General features: G+C 35.4%; 1 protein-coding gene across 1 annotated transcript in view; it reads right to left on the bottom strand.

Annotated features, from left to right (window-relative positions):
* The window catches only part of Syt14 (Synaptotagmin 14), a 65,756-nt gene that overhangs the window by 31,129 nt on the left and 13,039 nt on the right, over nt 1–21,588 (bottom strand). Inside the window, exons 3-4 of the mRNA XM_073958827.1 lie at nt 3,496–3,657; nt 3,085–3,426 (exon numbers count right to left, since the gene is read on the bottom strand). Coding sequence (XP_073814928.1) covers nt 3,085–3,426; nt 3,496–3,657 — 504 coding nt within the window. The remainder of the gene's footprint in view (nt 1–3,084; nt 3,427–3,495; nt 3,658–21,588) is intronic.

The following is a 21,588-nucleotide window of genomic DNA, read 5'->3' as shown; positions in this document are numbered from 1 at the left end:
CACATTGAAATCTTCTAGGATCTGGCGGTTATCACCTTCGTTTTCTGAATCGCCGCGATCATTATACTCTTCGACTCATAAAATTCACAATCTCATTGATCTTGGCACGAAGGCCATGGCAGTTAAACTGCAACAACAATACACTGTGTTAAAGATTGCGGAAAAATTGAGGAAATTGCGGAGGAATTTCATAATCCGATGCCAACGACTAACTGGGAATACAGTTGGCGCAGCACGAAGCAACATAATTCCTATCGCTATACTCCCTGAGGAAGGCCATACCTGAACATTTCGTGAAATGTACCCATTCATGGAACGCGTTGCATCTTACCGACACCGATGAGACGGTGACAAACGGAACAAAACCATGGTCCGGGATTACTGTCTATCCCAGCACGAACCAGAAGAATCCGAAGCAGCCATTTCGGGACATACCGCTCCCAAAGTAAAAAAGACGAACACGAACATGTCGCTGCTGGGGTGACGGCCAATGACAGAGATGATGTTTCCTCGGGACCATACGGTACATAGAACCGGCCGTAGCGGGATGGAGGTGAACAGAGTGGGCGTAGACTTAGTGTCGGATATTTACATATTCCTCGCACAAAAAAAGTTGGTAAAATTATTCAAATCGTACAATCATCCGAATAGGTAATGATCTCAATGCAGTCTGGAGAGGGTGGAATACGGGAAAGGTAGATTTTAAACAGTTCCGGATTCCCAAGGTAGAACTCCTTGTTTTACTTTACGGGACTTTGACTTCTTCTTCCAGAATTCCACATATGTAATTGATTATCCAACATTTCAATCTTGGACGGAGGGTAGTTGTCTGTTAATATGCTCAGCCAGCGCTATAACCCTCTGGTCATTGCCAAGTACCAAATGTCATAACTGATGATGATCATTAAAGTCAATTAAAACTAGCCGTATATAACTTTCCAAAAGCGGGCTAATGTTGGGTCTATAACTTGGTATACAGCTATTAATCGGAGGGATGAATATGTTAGCAACTCTACCTCAGCAGTTCCACACCTGACATCTATCCCCACACGTTTCATGTAAAGGTCGTTAGAGCCCGGCTCACATGGCGATAGATCTGTTTTTAACGGACTGGTGCAACAGGAGCACTAACCCTCTACCTCCACTTTAACACTGCAGGCTGCAGTTGTTGCTGAGTTTGGTTACTATCAGTGTTCGAAAATAAACACTATGGTATCGTACCGTACCGTTCTGTACCGTACCAAGGTGGATAGGTACACTACGATAGTGTACCGCTCCGGAACACAAACACTTAAAAATATTTTAGTAATACTGTACCGGAACACAACCATAATCGTAGTGTACCGCATGCCGGAGTGCTCCGACTGCGGAGGACTAAAAATCGTAGTGTTCCGACTGCGGAGCACTAAAAATTTTAGTGTTTCGACTGCGGAACACTGAAAATTTTAGTGCTCCGACTGCGGGGCACTAAAAATTTTAGTGTTCCGACTGCCGAATCACTAAAAATCATAGTGTATCACAGGTTGGAACACTAAAAAATAATAGAGGTATTATGTTTTCTTAGGAAAATTAAATATTTGTTTAAATTTGATCAAATAAAAATTAAGATAAACTGTTACATCCATGTATGTTTAAATTAGTTAAACACATTGCGAAATTTGGTCAAATTATGAAAAAACAATATTTAGTTTTTGTGGAATGAAGCACAAAGATCGTCGTGCCGGAGCACTAAAAATCGTTTTGTACCATGTTTTGAAACTACAAGGTAATGAACCATACATGAATTTATTATGATTTCTGAGGAAATTTAATATTTTATATATGTGCTAGCTGACCCTGTTCCGCGTTGCTGGCCCGTCGTTTTGGATTTTCGTGTAAGCCTTTGTAATCTATTTACAATTTATCAGTTAAATATTGATCCCTCTAGATTTTCGAACCGCATTGTTGGCCCGTCGTTTTAGTGACCAATGCACATTATCGGTGTTGTACTGTATTCTAAAATGTGGGATTGATCGTGCTTTCCCACCTATTGGAGCCCGGGTTAAAAGCGTTTTTGTAGTCACGCTTACTAAAATTAAGGATATTATCTATAATTATACATTTTTGAAATATTGGGTTGACCGCGATATTCCATTTCCGAGATGACCATTCAAGATCAAGACAGTGAAAATCATATTATTGCAAAAGTTTTTTAAACAAAACGTTCAAAAATAACTTTAATTTCACGATTTCTTAGTTCAAAGCCGAACACCGTGACAGGAGAATTTTATATATATAGATATATATTTTTAATAAATAAAAATTAAAAGAAAATGTGAAAAGCATCTGATTTGGTTTTTGGACAATGGAGCACTAAAAATCGTAGTGTTCGTCTGCGGAACACTAAAAATCGAAACAATGGAACAATAAAAATCGTAGTGCTCGGCTGCGGAGTACTAAAAATCGTAGTGTTCCGACTGCCGGAACACTAAAAATCGTAGTGTTCCGACTGCCGGATCACTAAAAATCGTAATGTTCCGACTGCCGGGTTCTTTAAAAATGTAATCAATGGAACAATAAAATCGTAGTTTTCGGCTGCGGAGTACTAAAAATCGTAGTGTTCCGGCAGTCGGAACCCTACAATTTTTAGTGATCCGGCAGTGATACTGTACTTGGAGCGGTACACTACGTTAGTGTACTGTTTATTTTCGAACTCTGGTTACTACCACGACTATAATATTTTGTGGACGCACAAAGTTTACTTTTCCTCGGCATTACCTCAGAACATTACTATGCATTTATCTATCCAGGCTTAAAGGGTTAATTCCCAAAACAAATTTCAGAAATTTAGCTCTCTACGATCGTCTAATAACAAAATAGTTATTTTCGTACTCTTCTAGATTCTAGCATTAGCCGCTCGCCTACACGGTGATAGGCCTGTTAGTCAGTCACTCACTCATCCCTACATTTTGTTATAAGTAGAAGATATGTAAATATATGGATGAATAGTGCCCTCAATATTATATCAATTTATACCATTCAATATATTTTTTTGAAGTCATTATCTTAGAATACTTCAACCAATTTTAAAATATTGAAATTTACCTTTCTTTTCGCCACTCAGGATTCCGGTATGACTATCAATGGATGCCTCCACCGAATCATTGGAGCTGCATTCACTATGCGACGAAGGTATACCAACTTTACCACGTTCAGCTATGGCCAGGGGATCTTTTGATGCATCCCTCGGCGTTACAGTGACCCGTTGCAGGTCACTATTGAAATAACTGAAGTTTTGTGACAATGGATTTAATTGATTTATGCCATAGTTAGTGAAACTTCCACTCCCACTGCCAGCGGAAGCTATGCGTGCTTGTTGTAGGCGTAATCTTCTTAAAATATCCTCCTCAGAGTCGGAGCTTGTGTTGTCGTAGCGACGTTTTCGTGCTAGAATTTCAAGAAAAGTTAGCATCTGTTTTTAAATATAATGCCATCTTGGTAATTGCTTGTACTTACATAATTTTTGTACACATTTTGATGCCAAATGTTTCTCATCACAACAGTGCAATCCTCGTCGAGCATGAAAACACCATTTCCGATTAACATAAAGGAAAAACAATAGCATCAACGCTATCACACCAAATACGGCAGACAATACTGTGGTAATTTCAACAGTTCCTGAAAGAAAGAATATGTAAAATTTTAATTATCAAATCATCTTATATGTAAGATTTTACTAATTTTAAATAAAAAATATCAAAATATTGTACAGATCGAATTACAACCAACTTTTCATTTTTTGTTTATTTCAATATCTATATATTATACGGTCATCTCTACGGTCATGTCCATTCTACTTAGGACTCGAACTCCATTCAAAATTTGATTACGATCGGCCCATAATTACCGTCTGGAGTTCGGTTACAATTCATAATGGACGAACCGTCGAGATATACATACCGAGATGTGGGCCAAGCACCAACGTTTCGTGGAGTTATAAGATTTTTGGTCAAAACAATCATTTAATACTTTCTCCGCATAGTGGTGTAAGGTAGGCGTTGGCATGAACGGAATAGCAGAAAAATGTGCATCGGTTGGGCAAATATATGCAGGACTACATGATGGACTAAGGGAAGATGAACAACCCAATTATATACATGATAAACAATAATCTCCCGTGACCTCATCCAGGCTATGCAGGAGCAGAAAACCACCCAACATCCTCGGAGGAAATGACGGAAATATACCTCAGGCGCCGTAGCCTAATTGCAGAACACAAACCTCTTTATTTAATTAGGCGATGAACTCCACCGAGACAAGTTAAACAAGTCCGTGCGCAACCGGAAGCTTCGTTGCGAGAAGGACAGAGAGCATTTTTTCTTCAGTTTCCTCAATGCAGTCGTTGAGTAAAGACGGTAAAGTGACGGAAAAGAGCTTTTTAGTAAATTATAGTATGCGTATGTTAGCGTTAGATTCTCGCCCTGAGGAATGCAACAGTTCCCTCGTCATGACAGCAGTGGACCATCTTAATGAGAAGATGAAGGTTTTATCGGTGTATCTGCACCACAGGATATTGTCGATGCAGTACCTTCTTGGGTTTTGTCGCCGTGAGCATACCTGTCACGATTTAATGGACAGTCTTCCCCCACCCAGGCATGTCAAGAGAGATCTTCATGATCTAGAGAGAGAAGTCCAAAGGTATAAACCGGAATCTCTACACTAAGAAGCATATCAGACAGGTTTGGGTAGCACTCACACTGATGCAGTCGTGCAAGCATGCTTGTGAATGCCGTACTTTGGGACCACCCCCGTCCATCGCACCAGAAGAACGCCATATATCAAGGTATGAGGTATGTTCATATATTTTTCGTGATCTCCATAAAAGCGTCCCTATTTCTGGCTTCACTTAGAAGGGTTAAGAGATTTCCAATGTCGGTGCATTTAAGAATATTGTCGAGTGGTCTTAGCCCAATTAAGATCCTGGCGATGCAGCCGCCTCAATTCGTATTGGGCCCAAATTGTGTGACATGCCTGAATAATAAGAAAGTAAATAATGTTCTAACATGTTTGTTAAGGACACTCTAAAGCGACCGACTCACAATCAATACTTGTGATGGTATGTGCCCAACATAGCAAATAAAAATAAAAAGTAATAGGACTTGAGAATAATATTATAAAAATAGAAAATTCACAATCGTTTTATAACAATGCTTGAAAAACTATTACGTGCACAAACTTTTCTAAAGGCTGCCTGAAAATTATTTTTATCCACATTTTTGTTGATTGACATTCGTTTATAAATTAGTTTTCGTAGATTTTTTTTTTTATTTTACATCCATTTTTTAGTTTTTATGTGATTAAATATACATCCGCGTTGTGTTAACAAATAATTATATCCGTGTCGTGCTAAAATAAAAAAAATATATAAAAAATATTAAAAGACGTTTGAATCATAAAAAAAAACAAAAAACTACGATTCTGAAGAAGTTTTCAGGATTGGTGATATAAATAGCGGTTGTGATGAAACTAGAACTGAATGCGAACAAAGTGAATGTGACAAAACTACGAACAATTATATAATTGACATTCATATATATGTTTCCATACACATCCCCTAAGGGACACTGCAGATTTCTACCATATCAATGAGTGCACGCCGCTTCATATTGGCTTAATGATGTGGGACCTACTTGTTATTGGATGATCAGAAATGTCGTCTACATTACGCTGAGGGATATTTTGCCACCGTTGGAAAGTATGATGTTTTTGCCCGACCTGAGAATCGAAACCGTGCATGCAGAGTGCAAGGCGCACATGCTTAATATTGCACCACTGTTGCACTCATTATATGTATAATTGAAGAAATCATTATTCTGGATGAGATGGCTAAGCGGAATGTTGGTAGAAGAGCTCTTTTGAAAAGGAACGAAAACGAAGTGTTCGAAATTGAAGCACAACAAAGTAAGTTCAATTTACAAAATTAACTGAAAAAAAATATCACTAAATTTCTAATTTTCATAGATTCCTCAACCCCGTTTCGCTAAAAATCGTATAAAGATGCGAAACAATTATAACTGTAAATATTATTATTTTAATTATACCATAGATTGAAAACTTGAATCACTACACAAAGAAAACAAGTAAGAACGGCGTTAAGTTCGGCCGGGCCGAACTTGTTATACCCTCCACCACAAGTTGTATTGAAGTAAAATGGAATAATTAGTTTCCTTTCGTGTATGAAGAAGACTTAATACTAAATTTCAGCAATTTCGGTAAAACAATGTGAGGCACCATTCTATGGGGGCTATTTCAAAACGTCGATCTATACCGACAAATTTCTGACGGAAAGTCTTTAGGCTCAAAGAAGACTAAATACCAAATTTCCTATATTTCGGTAAGAGAATGTGGCTAAAACTTAAAAAATACCGAAAATCAAGAAGTACGCTTCTATGGGGATATAGGAAGACGTGGACCTATACTGATAATACTCTTCTGGAATATTTTATAACTCTTGGAAGACGAAATAACGAATTTCAGCCATTTCGGTTGGATATTGACGCCACAATCATCAGTATTACTAAAATCGGGAGGTACCGTTCTATGGGGGCTATATCGAAATGTGGACCTATACCGACAAATTTAAAGGGGAAGTTTGAGTACCCCAACGAAGTCTAAATACCAAATTTCAGCCATTTTGGTGGAATATTGAGGCCACAACGTTCAAAATACCGAAAATCGAGAGGTACTGTTCTATGGGGGCTATATGAAGGCATGGACCGATACCGACAAAGTTCTGGGGGGAAGTTTTATACCACCAACGTAGACTAATCTAAAACCTTTAAAATACCGAGAATCGGAGTTACTGTTCTATGGGGGCTACATGAAGGTGCGGACCGATAACGAAAAAATTCTGGGGGAAAGTTTTATACCCCTAAAGAAGACTACGTACCAAATTTCAGCCATTTTGGTAGGATAATGAAGCTAAAACTTAAAAAATACCGAAAATCGGGATGTACCGTTCTATGGGGGCTATATGAAGGTGTGGACCGATACAGACAAAATTCTGGGGGAAAGTTTTATACCTAAAGAGGACTACGTACCAAATTTCAGCCATTTTGGTAGGATAATGAAGTTAAACCCTTAAAAATACCGAAAATCGGGAGGTACCGTTCTATGGGGGCTATATGAAGGTGTGGACCGATACAGACAAAATTCTGGGGGGAAGTTTTATACCCCTAAAGAGGACTACGTACCAAATTTCAGCCATTTTGGTAGGATAATGAAGCTAAACCCTTAAAAATACCGAAAATCGGGAGGTACCGTTCTATGGGGGCTATATGAAGGTGTAGACCGATACCGACAAAATTCTGGGGGAAAGTTTTATACCTCTAAAGAAGACTAAGTACCAAATTTCAGCCATTTTGGTAGGATAATGAAGCTAAAACCTTAAAAATACCGAAAATCGGGAGGTACCGTTCTATGGGGGCTATATGAAGGTGTGGATTGATACCGACAGAATTCTGGAGGAAAGTTTTATACCCCTAAAGAAGACTACATACCAAATTTCAGCCATTTTGGTAGGATAATAAAGTTAAAACCTTAAAAATACCGAAAATCGGGAGGTACCGTTCTATAGGGGCTATATGAAGGTGTGGACCGATACCGACAAAATTCTAGGGGGAAAGTTTTATACCCCTAAAGAAGACTACGTACCAAATTTCAGCCATTTTGGTAGGATAATGAAGCTAAAACCCTAAAAATACCGAAAATCGGGAGGTACCGTTCTATGGGGGCTATATGAAGGTGTGGACCGATACCGACAAAATTCTGGGGGAATGTTTTATACCCCTAACGAAGACTACGTACCAAATTTCAGCCATTTTGGTAGGATAATGAAGCTAAAACCTTAAAAATACCGAAAATCGGGAGGTACCGTTCTATGGGGACTATATGAAGGTGTGGACCGATACCGACAAAATTCTGGGGGAAAGTTTTATACCTCTAAAGAAGACTACGTACCAAATTTCAGCCATTTTGGTAGGATAATGAAGCTAAAACCCTAAAAATACCGAAAATCGGGAGGTACCGTTCTATGGGGGCTATATGAAGGTGTGGACCGATACCGACAAAATTCTGGGGGAATGTTTTATACCCCTAAAGAAGACTACGTATCAAATTTCAGCCATTTTGGTAGGATAATGAAGCTAAAACTTTAAAAATACCGAAAATCGGGAGTTACCGTTCTATGGGGGCTATATCAAAACGTGGACCGATAGATCCCATTTTCAATACCAACCATCCTGCAAGTAATAAAAACTTCTGTACCAAATTTTGACTCTCTATCTTTAAAATTGCGAGCTGTATCTTGATTTCAACAGACAGACAGACGGACGGACGGACAGACGGACATGGTCAAATAGACATAGAATTTTATGCTGATCAATAATATATATACTTTATAGGGTCTCCGACGAATATTTCGATGTGTTACAAACGGAATGACAAATTTAATTATAACCTCCATATGGTGGAGGGTATAAAAATGACCTCTCTAACATATGTCCCAAACATATTTTGCAGCAAACATACATATATTTGTTTGCAAGCAGTCACAAACATAACAACGCCTTTCATAAAGCAAAAAAATACTGGTTTTTCTGAGAGATAAAAAACAATTTTGGCGAGTTTTTGTTTTTATTGACTAACAACCACCACACACCACCAAACAAAGCAGAGACAAATTTTGCTGCTTTTTATTTATTAATTCTTTTATTTTGTAATATTGTAACTTACCGTTTCTTCTAAAGATTTTCGCTGTAGTTGTTATCGTTTTGTAAGCATAGCAGAACAATATGAATCATATGTACATACATGTTGAGTCTATCAGCGCTAGGTTGAAGTATTAGATGTTGCCTTTATACTAAAGAAATTACAAATTTGTAGTTGCGAAGTATTTGACTATACGAACTTTGTTTTACGACACCAAACGCACTGTAGTTGTTTGGTTTGTCGGTTTGTCAGTTAACTAACAACAATTGTTGCGACAGCGGTAGTTGTTGTTGTGTGTGTGGTTTCCCAGCAAACCAATCGTACCGACATCGTAACGAAATCGAAACAAAATTCGGACGATTCGTCCGATATCTGATCCGAAATCGTAACGATATCTTAACGAAAATTGTATGAAGTGGTTGACATAATTTCGGAACGAAATGTCGGAGCGACATCGGATCGATTTCGGTCCGATTTCGTAACGAAGAATCTGAAGAAAATCCTTGGGAAATTCGGAAAGGAAATTTCTTTCCGACATTCGTTCCGAAATCGGAACGAAATCGGTACAAAATCTGAACTATTTCCTCTACGAAAAATCGTTTAGAAATCGGAACGAAATCTGAACGACTTTGCTTCCGAAATTGTTCAGACTTGTCGGACATCAGACATTTGGTTTGCTGGGTTGTTGATAAAGTCTCAATGTATCGTGAGACGATGGTGGGGGTTGTGTTGTGGTTTGTTGATACATTGTCAATGTGGTGGTGAGACGATGAGACCGATGAAAATGTAGGGAATAACAGGCCAGCAAACCAATCGTACCGACATCGTAATGAAATCGGAACAATATACATGCACACAGCTCTTTATTATAAACCAGCATTCCGCAGCTGCGAGAGCCCTGTTGTTACTCTCTTTGACCAAAATCCTCTCCACCCATAAAAAATATGTTCTAACATAAAAACCAGTAAGAAAAGGATCAAAGTCGGGCGGGGCCGACTATATGATACCCTACACCACTGTGAATATGTAAAATATAAATCGGAGCTATATCCAGATCTTAACCGATTTTGATATAATTTGGCACATTTATTTCCAGATCGAATTCAGTCACACATTCCAAATATCATTGAAATCGGATATATATAGCGTGTTTGGAGCAGCAAATACGCGAAATCGGCCGAAAATATATATGGGTGCTATATCCAAATCTGAACCGATTGGCACATTATTTCTAGACTGAATTCAGTCACACACTCCAAATTTCATCGAAATCGGAAATATATAGAGTGTTTGGTACAAAAATACGTAAAATCGGCCAAAAATATATGTGGGAGCTATATCCAAATCTGAACTGATTTCTATATAATTTGGTACACTTATTTCTAGACCGAATTCAGTCAAACATTCCAAATTTCATCAAAATCGGACGTATATAGCGTGTTTGGTGTAGCAAATTCGTGAAATCGGGCGAACATATATATGGGAGCTATATCCAAATCTGAACCGATTTCGATATAATTTGGCACATTTATTTCTAGACCGAATTCAGTCACACATTCCTAATTTCATTAAAATTGGACGTATATAGCGTGTTTGGTGCAGCAAATACGTGAAATCGGGCGAAAATATATATGGGAGCTATATCCAAATCTGAACCGATTTTCACCAAAAAGTTATAGTTCCCAATTTTCAGCTGAATCGGACAAAAAATGCGACCTGTACGTTGCGAACAAATATAGCGTGTGTGGTACAGAAAATACGTGAAATCGGCCGAAAATATATAACTTAGCTATATCCAAATCCGAACCGATTTCGATATAATTTGGCACACTTATTTGTAGACCGAATTCAGTCACACATCCAAAATTTCATTAAAATTGGACGTATATAGCGTGTTTGGTGCAGCAAATACGTAAAATCGGGCGAAAATATATATGGGAGCTATATCCAAATCTGAACCGATTTTCACCAAAAAGTTGTAGTCCCCAATTTTCAGCTGAATCGGACAAACAATGAGACCTGTACGTTGCGAACAAAAATACATGGACAGACGGACGGACATGCATAAATCGACTCAGAAAGTGATTATATGTACATATATCCCCAAAAGGAACTATGGGTCTATTTTGCTTCCTTTTGTATGTTACATACAAATGCACAAAGACATAATACCCCTTACCACTGTGTGGTGTATGGTATAAATATGTTGATACCCAAAACATATTAAATTGAGATATGTTACAAAATGTTGCAAACATATATTTGTTTGGATCTAAACATATTTCTAACATATATTTTTTTGCCTGCAATGAACTTAATTTAAATGATATAAAAACATTACTCATGGTTTCATGCAGCTTTTAGGCTAATATCTCATTAACAATGATATAAAAACATTACTCATTTTCATGGTAGAACAAATATAAGGTAAAGTAAATACTACAACAAATACAACTCAACAACAACCACAAAGGAATTTGTTTTTGTTTGTAACGTTACTGTCACCGGTACATGTAAACAAAACAAGGAAATGTCTATAAATTACACTGTGCAACATTTTTGAGCCAATCGCGTGCAAACAACTTCTGTCCAGAATTTTATGAAAGTAGAGGACCAATAGGCAAAAACCATATTTGGGTTTTGTTTTCTTAGATCGGGTTCGGTTTTTATGGCCTCATCTAAACCAAACCCGTTCGTGGGTATTGATTTGGTTACGAAGTTTTTCGGCAAATCACACACACGCGACCCGAACGCAAAGTAAGAGAGCAAATGTTTTGATTTTTTTACTTCAGTCTTGTACTGAATTTCATGCAAGCAGGTTGATGCCGCTTTATTTGTTTATTTTTGGGTACACAGAAAAGATTTTGCAGTTGTACAGCAAATATGTGGAGGGAAGAATTTGAAAATGATTTTTGTTTTGTATTAATATTTTTAATGACGCAGAATGCCTCGTCTGCAATGCAACAATAAAAAATGTATGTATGCTTAGAAAGTCTTAAAAAATCATTTTTATATACAATTTGTTTTTTCTCTCAAAAAAATTAACATATGAAGAAAAATACTTTTCAAATTATGAAGTTATTTATATTATTTTTAATTTAAGTCATACAAAGCGAACGCGCCAACAATATATTTTTCATTTCACACTCAATATGAAAATCATCACCCTGTTCTGTCAGTGTAATTTTACCCACACATAAACAATTTAAGCGCTCGCTCTTCTTGGTCGGCTATGATCTAAACATGGTTAAATATCGAATTTTTAAAACAAATCGGGGCTGTATCTCTGAAACCAATACGAATCTTGTTTTGACATCTGCAGCAAACTTGTAGATAAGAGCAAGAAGAAAATATTTGGAGGAATAGTGAACTCGAAAAACTGCATTTATTGCCTTAAATTTCATAATATATCTAAAAATTCTATAACTTGTGTATATTTCGCAGCGTATCTCCCAAAATGTTAAATTCTTCTTAATGTTACCTTTTGGGAAAATATTCTCTGGAGTGTAATACGCAACTCTTCAGAACATTATATTGTTGTAAAATGCCTCTATCGCCTTGTTTATAGCAAACTTCTCAACAACAATTTGGTAAATATTTCAATAATTAATTGAAATTCCCAACATGAGAATAAACAGCCTGTATGAACATTGTTTTAAATAAGCTTTGTAAAAGGTATGTTATGAAATACCTCTTAAACAACGAGAAATAACAATTTTAGATTTTCGGAATTGATGGTCACGTTATTTAGAACATTTTTAGAATAGCTACTGGTTTCAAATTCCAATAGTTTAGTGGTTACAGACCAGAATTTCAGAAATTATGTAAACTTTTCTATATTCTAACGAGTTTGATGCGCTAGATGCAGCTTTTCCTAGTTCATCTGTTTGACACATAAGTTCTACTACTTTAGAGCTACAATATTGCTGAAGACTGCAAAGCAAAATTCTTATTAGCTTCGGGGAAAAAGGTCCGATCACTGGAAAAAAAGGCTCATTTTAGGTCGGTTTAGATGAGGCCATAAAATCTAAACCCGATCTAAGAACACAAAACCCAATTAAGGTTTTTGTAGTCTCAATACATACTTTCAGAAAATGCCCATTAGAATTTGTTTGCATTTCCAGTGTTGCACAGTGTTATTGGAATTTATAAAACTAATATTTTTCACATTTGATTGAATATTTTAGAAAACATGAATGAAAATTCGTTACGTTTTCAACTTGAATGTTTCGACATCATTCCACTAAATGCATAATTTCTCGCAGAAAGTAGAATTCTTGCAAAAATGTTTGGTGTCGCTGGAAATTCATTGAAAAAGGAGAAGCTGTCTCCAACTTTTGTTTTTGAAATCAAAGAAGCACATGTTTATTAGGGCTTTATGTTTTTCAAATTTTACAAAATACCACACATATTAACAAATATTGTACTGCCTCTATAAGCGGTGGTTTAGTGTGCAGCACGTCGTTCGGACTTGGAGGAGGTTACATTTAATTGATATGAAGAAGTCTTTATGGGAAATATTTTTTTTGTGATGAATATATTTTTTCTTAAAAAATATATATCCCTAATGTACATCGAAATAGAAATAAATATATAAAATGTTCTAAGTAATTTGACACTAACGTTACAAACCAGTTCAGTCAGCTGTGTATTTCTGTTACCTTTTAATGTTCTACCATGACTCATTTTGTTAATTTATAACTAAATTTCAAAATATCAACTGAATTAATAAAATTTTAAAAATAAATGTAAGCTTGTTTAACAATTACAAAGGTAAGTTTATGACAATATTAATTGCATAAGCTTGTTCTACAATTACAAGGGTAAGCTTATAAGCAAGGGTTCCGTTTCGATTATTCTATAATTATGACGTAAGCTTTTAACAACAAATTGCTCATGTCTTTTATAAGCTTAAGGCTTATGTTGGTAAGCTTATTATAATATGATTCTTGAGCTTTTTTGGTATTTTGGGTGTAATTTTTTTTTAATTTGGGAATTTTTTAATTTGTTTTGAGGAAAATGAAAATACTTTTGATCATGATACAATAAGAAGGTAGCATTATCAGCCCAGCTGAAGCCCAGCTGATGGTAACATAATGTGTCAATTGCATTGAATTTATGTCAAATTTTGACATCTTATGTTACCAAAAACGGCAGTTGCTGCTACCTTCTTATTGTATCATGCTTTTGATTTTCAAAATGACAACACACAGTTATTTCGATGAATAGGTGTAATTTCAAAATTGTCAAAAAGCAACAGAAAATTAATTTGTGAAGAAATACAAATGTTAAGTTCAATTATTTTTATGGGGAAAATTTTAAGATTTACGTGACAGATTGAATGATGATTGAATGATTTGCTATACACCTATCAAGCACACACATACAGGAGGAGTTCATCGGCTGGACAAGTCATTTTGATAGTGGGCAGCTTAAGGAAACATTTCGGAAAGATCCCTTTGCTCATCTCCTAATAGATTTGGAAGCTATTGAGAAAGTTATGCAAATTATTAGTTTTATTTTTATTTTTCTAAACGAGTATAACTGAAGTACTATAACTCTAACTAAAAAATAGTTTCACCCCACCTTTATGTACAAATTATAGTAATAAAGCATTTTTCATGCGGTTCTTTGGAGACGTTTAACCTTGGCAATTAATTTTTGTGTGTTTTTTGTATCGTCATAGTTATTGTTGTTCTGTTAATATTAACTGTATTAAAACAGGCAGTTAAATACATATGTACATACATATCTACATTCGAAAGCCAGTAGGTTTGACTGGTAGAGTATGGTGCTGTGGTGCTCTATATAATATGTACATGTGTCCTTTATTGGGATTTTCCATCCATGTTAATATTAATGATTCATAAGCCATATGGCCGAAACAATAACCGCACAGTTGTTTTATGCGAATGTGTAAGTGGCAATAAACGAATTATCAACAAGCAAAGGAATTCGTTTTAAATGAATATCGTTTAATCTGCTTTATATTAACATATGTATGTAGGCACATACATTCATATGTACATAACATGTTATACACGTGTATGCAAAAGACCCAAGTAAATGTTTACTTCAACTAAAATTGAAAGAAAATGGCAATAAATCATTTTAAAGCGTAAACGTTGTAATGGGTGCCCGCGAGTTTTGACAATAGACAGTAAAAATGTTCTTGAGCTTGAACTGTACTCGTTCCAGAAAACCGGATATGGGAATAATTTTTAATTGATTACACACACTTGTATGTAAATATCATTTTCTGCTACATAATTACATACACGTGTACATTCACTTTATATTAGAGCAATTGTCGGTAAATATAATTGCTGTCATTACGTGTACGCCACCGTTGTATGACAATAATAAGTATATAGCACCTTTTCAACAAAATGGTAATAACTCAAAATTTCTTATTTTTCAGTAGAGACAAAAAAAACTGTTGATACCAGGGTTTAGGAGTCGGAAACTATGGACGATATGTCCGTCCGTCCATTAAAAATTTTAATCAAATTCCAGACCTCAATTATGGACCAATCGTCACGAAATTTTGTATGGAGGTGGGGTTTCCACATGTATAGAAATGATTACATTTTGATGCTGATCGTGAAATATTTAGGGGGTGAAATGGACCAAACACAAAATTTTTATCACATTTTGTAACGGCTTTGTAGGTCGCAATGATGGTATGAAAATTTTTGCACGAAATAAGAGCTCAAACAAAATGCCAATAATTTTGAAAAATGATCGCATTGTATTTAGCGGGTGAAATTTACCATTGACCATAGGGGAAAAAATATCCAAATTTAATTGTTGGCCCACGAAGCTTAAAAACTAACTCTTGATGTCTCCTTTGATGTAAATTGTATCAGTCTGGGTTTAAAATGCTAACGCCATATTAGCAAAAGCACCGAATATTTGCAGCTTTGCCAGCTAAAATTTCTTCGAAATATGTTTAGCAACAATGAACAACGGCAATATGTAGCAACAAATTTCACAAAAATATTGCTAGCGATGTTGATGCTATTTGATATTGTCGCTTTAATAAAATAGCATCGGACACGCATACTCATATTTTGCAGCACACATGATCAACACATATCAAAAAAGAGAATTAGCAACAAAGTTTCAACGGCTTAGCCAAGTTTTGTTTTTGCGAACAGGGTTACCAGTGTAATGCATTAAAAATCACGATATAATTAATTCCACTTTTTCGTTCAAATGACATGTGAATTTTTGGTGAAGCCGTTCAAAATATATTTTTTTATTTTTAAACAATAATAATTAGTTTTTTGTTTATTATTGTCTTTTTAGGACGAAGGCCATTATTTATGAAAGTTTTTAATTAATTAATTGGATTAATCGAGCTAACATGGCCTAAGGAGTTTTGTATTGAAAAATGAATTCTAGCGAAATACCACACACTCAACCATTACGCTACGATCGTTTCGCCTGGTGGTAAGCCAGGCTCATCAGGCGTATTTGAATGCTAATGGCTAGAAGACAAAGGCTGATTTTGATAACTTCTATTTATACAAGCATTTTTACAATTTTGTAATTATGAAGTATTTATTGAAGTCTTTTTCTTTATCAAGTCACCCTAGTGTCTTGTCTAGGAATCATTTTCTCAATACATACACATATACAATCGAAGGGGGGTTTCCTTCATGAATTGTAATGCCTTCAGTTTTTGAAGTTTTGGATATCATGTCGACTAGTTCGCTGATATGATATATTGGCATCATGTCGACTAGTTTGTTGATATGATACATTGGCAGTGGCTTAGAACGCTGAGATCTCGACAACATTGTCTGTTTGTTGGAAAGGACCCAGGTTCAAACCTCAGCCAGGGCAGCCGGGCTCTGCTGTGAAGTTTTTTGTTTATTATTGTCTTTTTAGGACGAAGGCCATTATTTATGAAAGTTTTTAATTAATTAATTGGATTAATCGAGCTAACATGGCCTAAGGAGTTTTGTATTGAAAAATGAATTCTAGCGAAATACCACACACTCAACCATTACGCTACGATCGTTTCGCCTGGTGGTTTAAGCCAGGCTCATCAGGCGTATTACAATTCATGAAGGAAACCCCCCTTCGATTGTATATGTGTATGTATTGAGAAAATGATTCCTAGACAAGACACTAGGGTGACTTGATAAAGAAAAAGACTTCAATAAATACTTCATAATTACAAAATTGTAAAAATGTTTGTATAAATAGAAGTTATCAAAATCAGCCTTTGTCTTCTAGCCATTAGCATTCAAATACGCCTGATGAGCCTGGCTTAAACCACCAGGCGAAACGATCGTAGCGTAGGTATTTTTTTTCGAAATATTCGAGTTAAGATATCTTGGAAACCTTGTATTTTAGGTATATAGTGTCTTTGACAACTTTACAGAGGAAGGTATGGAGAATATTTCTGTTAGAAATTTTAACCCTCATGCGGTTCAAGAAAGGGGTCTTTTTGGTCCTTTTTTCGAAAATCTTTCAAAAACTCCTTTAAAATGTGATCATATCAAATTCAAATATTCTACAAAATTGTTCGTCATAAAATATTACTATATGTCTCAGATTACAACAAATCTGTAAATCTTATCTAATCGCCAGGAATCTCTAAAAATTTTGTGTAGAATTTTTCTTCTTTTGACACTTTTCACCTAGAACCAAGTTTTATATTACTTTCAGGAAAAAAATTTCATAAAAAAATTGGGAAATATTTTCCTGTTTTTTTTCAGCAAAATTGATACTGATATTTTCATGATACATAATTGAAATAGATATTTCATTTCTTTAGTGACCCATAGTGAAATTTGACGAAGAATATTTTTATCTTTGACGTCATCTCTCTACAATTATGTTTTGAGGGACAATTTTGAATAAACTCAGATGAAGTCCGACCTTAACCCTAAAACGTGTTTTTCATTTTTAGAGATTCCTGGCGATTAGATAAGATTTACAGATTTGTTTTATTCTGAAACCTGTAATAACAATTTATGACGAACCATTTTGTAGAAAATATTCCGCATATCCTCCTCAGTAAAGACACTACGAGGGCAGTTCGGAAACTTCTTAGCCTAGCACAAAAAGCGCGGTATAAACATAAAAAAGTTAAGTGTTTTGGAAACTTCCATCTTTGTTATGAACACATGTTAAATTTTGTTTCGATCCGGCAACTCCTTCATATAGAAACAGGTGTTCAAAAAAGACGCATCCGTAATTTTTTCACAATGGAAAAATTAGAAATGCGTGCTGTCATTAAATATTTACATAAAAAAGGTTTATCGGGACAAGAAATTCATAATGGTATGGTGAATGTGTTAGGTGAAAGTGCTCCTTCATATGCAACAGTAAAAAATTGGGTTGCTGAATTTAAACGTGGTCGTACAAGCATTGAAGATGAAACACGTAGTGGACGTCCAAAACAGCAACAGCAACAGAAATTGTAGCCAAAGTGCATGATATGGTATTAAATGATCGACGAATAAAAGTGCATGAAATTGCTAATATCATGGGCATCTCAAATGATCGAGTCCATTTAATTTTGCATGAAGAACTACAGATGAAAAAGCTTTCTGCAAGATGGGTGCCGCATTTGTTAACAGTCGATCAAAAAAGGCATAAGAATGAACATTTCTCAAGCTTGTTTGGATCGTTTTAAGCGAAATAAAATGGATTTTAAGCGTCGTTTCATAACTGTTGATGAGACATGGATCCACACCTATACAAAAGAACAATCCAAACAATGTACTGAAGCTGGAGGAAGGGCCCAAAAGAAGGCAAAAACAATTTAATCGGCTGGTAAGGTTATGGCAACGGTTTTTTGGGACTTCAAAGGTACATATTTTTATTGATTGACTATCTGCAAAAGGGTAAAACAATAAATTCAGAGTACTATTGCAACCTTTTGGATCAATTAAATGTACAAATTCGAGAAAGTCGTCCTGGCTTACAACGCAAAAAAATAATTTTTCATCAAGACAACGCACCAGCCAGTTTTAACAATGGCTAAAATCAACGAATTAAAGAACGAGTTGCTTGACCACCCACCTTATTCTCCTGATTCAGCTCCCAGTGACTTTTACTTGTTCCCAAATCTAAAAAATTCCTTGCTGGCAAGCGTTTTACCTCAAATGAAGATATGTACAATTACAGTTGTAAACCACTATTTTGAATACCTTGAGGAAAACTACTTTAATCAAGGGATAGAATTGCTAGAAAAGCGTTGGACTAAGTGTATTGAAGTTTCAGGAGATTATATTGACAAATAAAAATATTTTTGAAAAACTAACTATTCTCTTTCATTGATAGGCTAAGAAGTTTCCGAACCGCCCTCGTATATACCTAAAATGCAAGGATTCCAAGATATCTTAACTCGAATATTTGGAAATATCTAGAAATGGGCGGAACTTGCCCCGCTTACTTTGGTTACTTTCCGACGTAAACTTTAAAAACGCCGATACACGTGTTTCATATTTTTAGGTCTACTTTCATACTTTCAGTTTCCCTTGAAATTTTTTTTCGCACAGTGAAATTGAAAATTGTGCACATAGCCGATTACAGGTTTTCTTTCGGTTTTTATCTAAATTTTTGGCCAAAATTGTATGCCATTTATGGCGATTAAAAAGTTATCCACCAAAAATGGTGTACCTAGTCCAACGTTGTGGTATAGCCCCCATAAAACGATGCCGCCCGATTTCTAAACTAGGTATTTGGGTTCCCAGTGATCACATAACTGCTCCACCTAAAGTTGTGGGCATTGGTACATTCGTAACAGAAAGAAAACTAATTATTTTACTAAAAGATTCGACCCGGCCGAAATCAACGCTTTTTTACTTGTTTCACCTCATCCATAAGATGCAATTTTCGATTGTCTGTTGGAATTAAAATAGACCATTAAGGTAGTTCTTTCAAATTTGGCACATAATACTTTGTTCAATCAAATGAGTTCCTAATGGGTAAAGAATATCCTTGAGGAAAATATAGATCCAATATATATCCACGTTTTTATTGCCACTACTATTTGATTTACTTTGAAAGATTAAAGGTTTTCTGACGGGGGAGTGTATAAAAAGTTCGGTCCAGTCGAAGTTAACGTAGGTTAATTTATAATATGTGTTTTTTTACTTTTCGATGTAAGATACAGCAAAAACAATTTGGAAGATGTAAATATTTTATTAACTGTGAGTGATTGAATTTATTTTCGGAGTCGACTCCGGAGTTGGAGGCAGAGTCGAAGTCGTGAAAAAAATTGGCCTGGAGTCGAAGTATAACAAAAAATGGCTCGACTACGAAGACCTGGTTAATACATTACTAGTAACTCTGAAGACATGAAGAGTGACACAATGGCAATTTTGACGAAAGAATAAACGAAATAATGGGAGATTTTTACAGTTTATGGATTTGGTCATTATGTATCGTTTTTTAATAAAAAGTGAACATTTCAAAATTTTTAGTTACAACCCTTTTGTTGAAAATGTGCGATATATGTAATTTTTTAGCTTTAATAACTTTTGAGACACTCGTACATAAACACATACGAGTACACATTAATTAAACAATTCCACCAATTGTTTACACTAAATACCAACAATTACTAATGTGAACAGATGAGATCAACTGAAAAAGGACATTGACACATTTTCAAGGTTAGTTGTTGTTACAGTTGCCATAAAAGCTTAGGGGTTTGAGAGTCTTGTCGATAATTATGTCCACTCCAGTGACCATTAACTAAAAATATTTACACACATAGGTTGCACGGGACGATACATTTTTTCCATTAACTCAACTTACTATAGTCCTCCAGAGGAGTCGGATTCTTAGTCTGTTATCTAAATCATCTCGTTTTATTTTGATGTAATTACGTAGAGTAATTTTTTGGCCATGTAAACCATCTCTAGAAATGGTGTCCTTAGGCACGCCCCACAATGGTTCAGGAATCGATTTTCCTTTCCAAAACCTTAATTTTCGTCGTCACCGATTGTCAATTTCCATATGGGATTCTATTGTAAACATATTGAAACAAACGAAATAATAAACTTAGGTCAAATATTAGAAGATATGGTCGTGTTGTGCTCCTAAAGACGAAATTTTTTTCGCAATTTTGGAAAATACTTCATTTTTGCAAATTTCTGGAAAAAGAAATAGAAAAACTATTGGTCTGTTCCAGAACTGTAAGAGTCTACTATTTTTTTCGATAACATCAAGGAAAAAATGTTACAGGAATAGGCATATTAACAGATATTGTGGTCATTGTTTTTTAAGTAGGGAGTATTATTTTCTTTAAGAACCGTTTCAATTAATAACCGTACCGTTTACATGTAGTAAGGTATTTTATTTTTCCTCAGGTACTAAATTGCAGCGAAATTCCAACTTTACTGGACTAGATTTTTAGGGGAGAGCATGGAACAAAGTTTTTTCGTTTTCACAGGCCGAATTTAAAATTTTTTAATGCATCGGAAAGCTGTTAATGAGTTTTGACCAAGAAAAACTATTCTGAACCACTATGCGCCGTTTGGACCCGGCGTTAAAAGAGAGGTCCCCTATAACTATATAACCAACATAAATCGGGGTACACTAATTGACATGAGAACAGTCCCTTCCATTAAAAAAAAATAGTGAGCAGTATAGAATAAGGTCAAATTTAAGCATCTAAAACAAAGAAAATCCAAATCTAGGTTTTAAAAAATATTTTTTTTAATTCACGGTTTAATATATATATTTTTTTTAAATCCACGTTTTTAAAAATCCACTCTTTGAAAAATATTTAAAAAAAACTACATTTTGAAAAATATTTTTATAAAAAATCCACATTTTGAAAAATATTTTTTAAAAATCCACATTTTG

The sequence above is a fragment of the Musca autumnalis genome, unplaced genomic scaffold (assembly GCF_047663935.1).
Source record: "Musca autumnalis isolate F117 unplaced genomic scaffold, ASM4766393v1 scaffold_1, whole genome shotgun sequence".
NCBI classification, from domain to species: domain Eukaryota; kingdom Metazoa; phylum Arthropoda; class Insecta; order Diptera; family Muscidae; genus Musca; species Musca autumnalis.
Note: the sequence above shows the minus strand (reverse complement) of the source record. Positions and strands in the feature narration are given on the sequence as shown.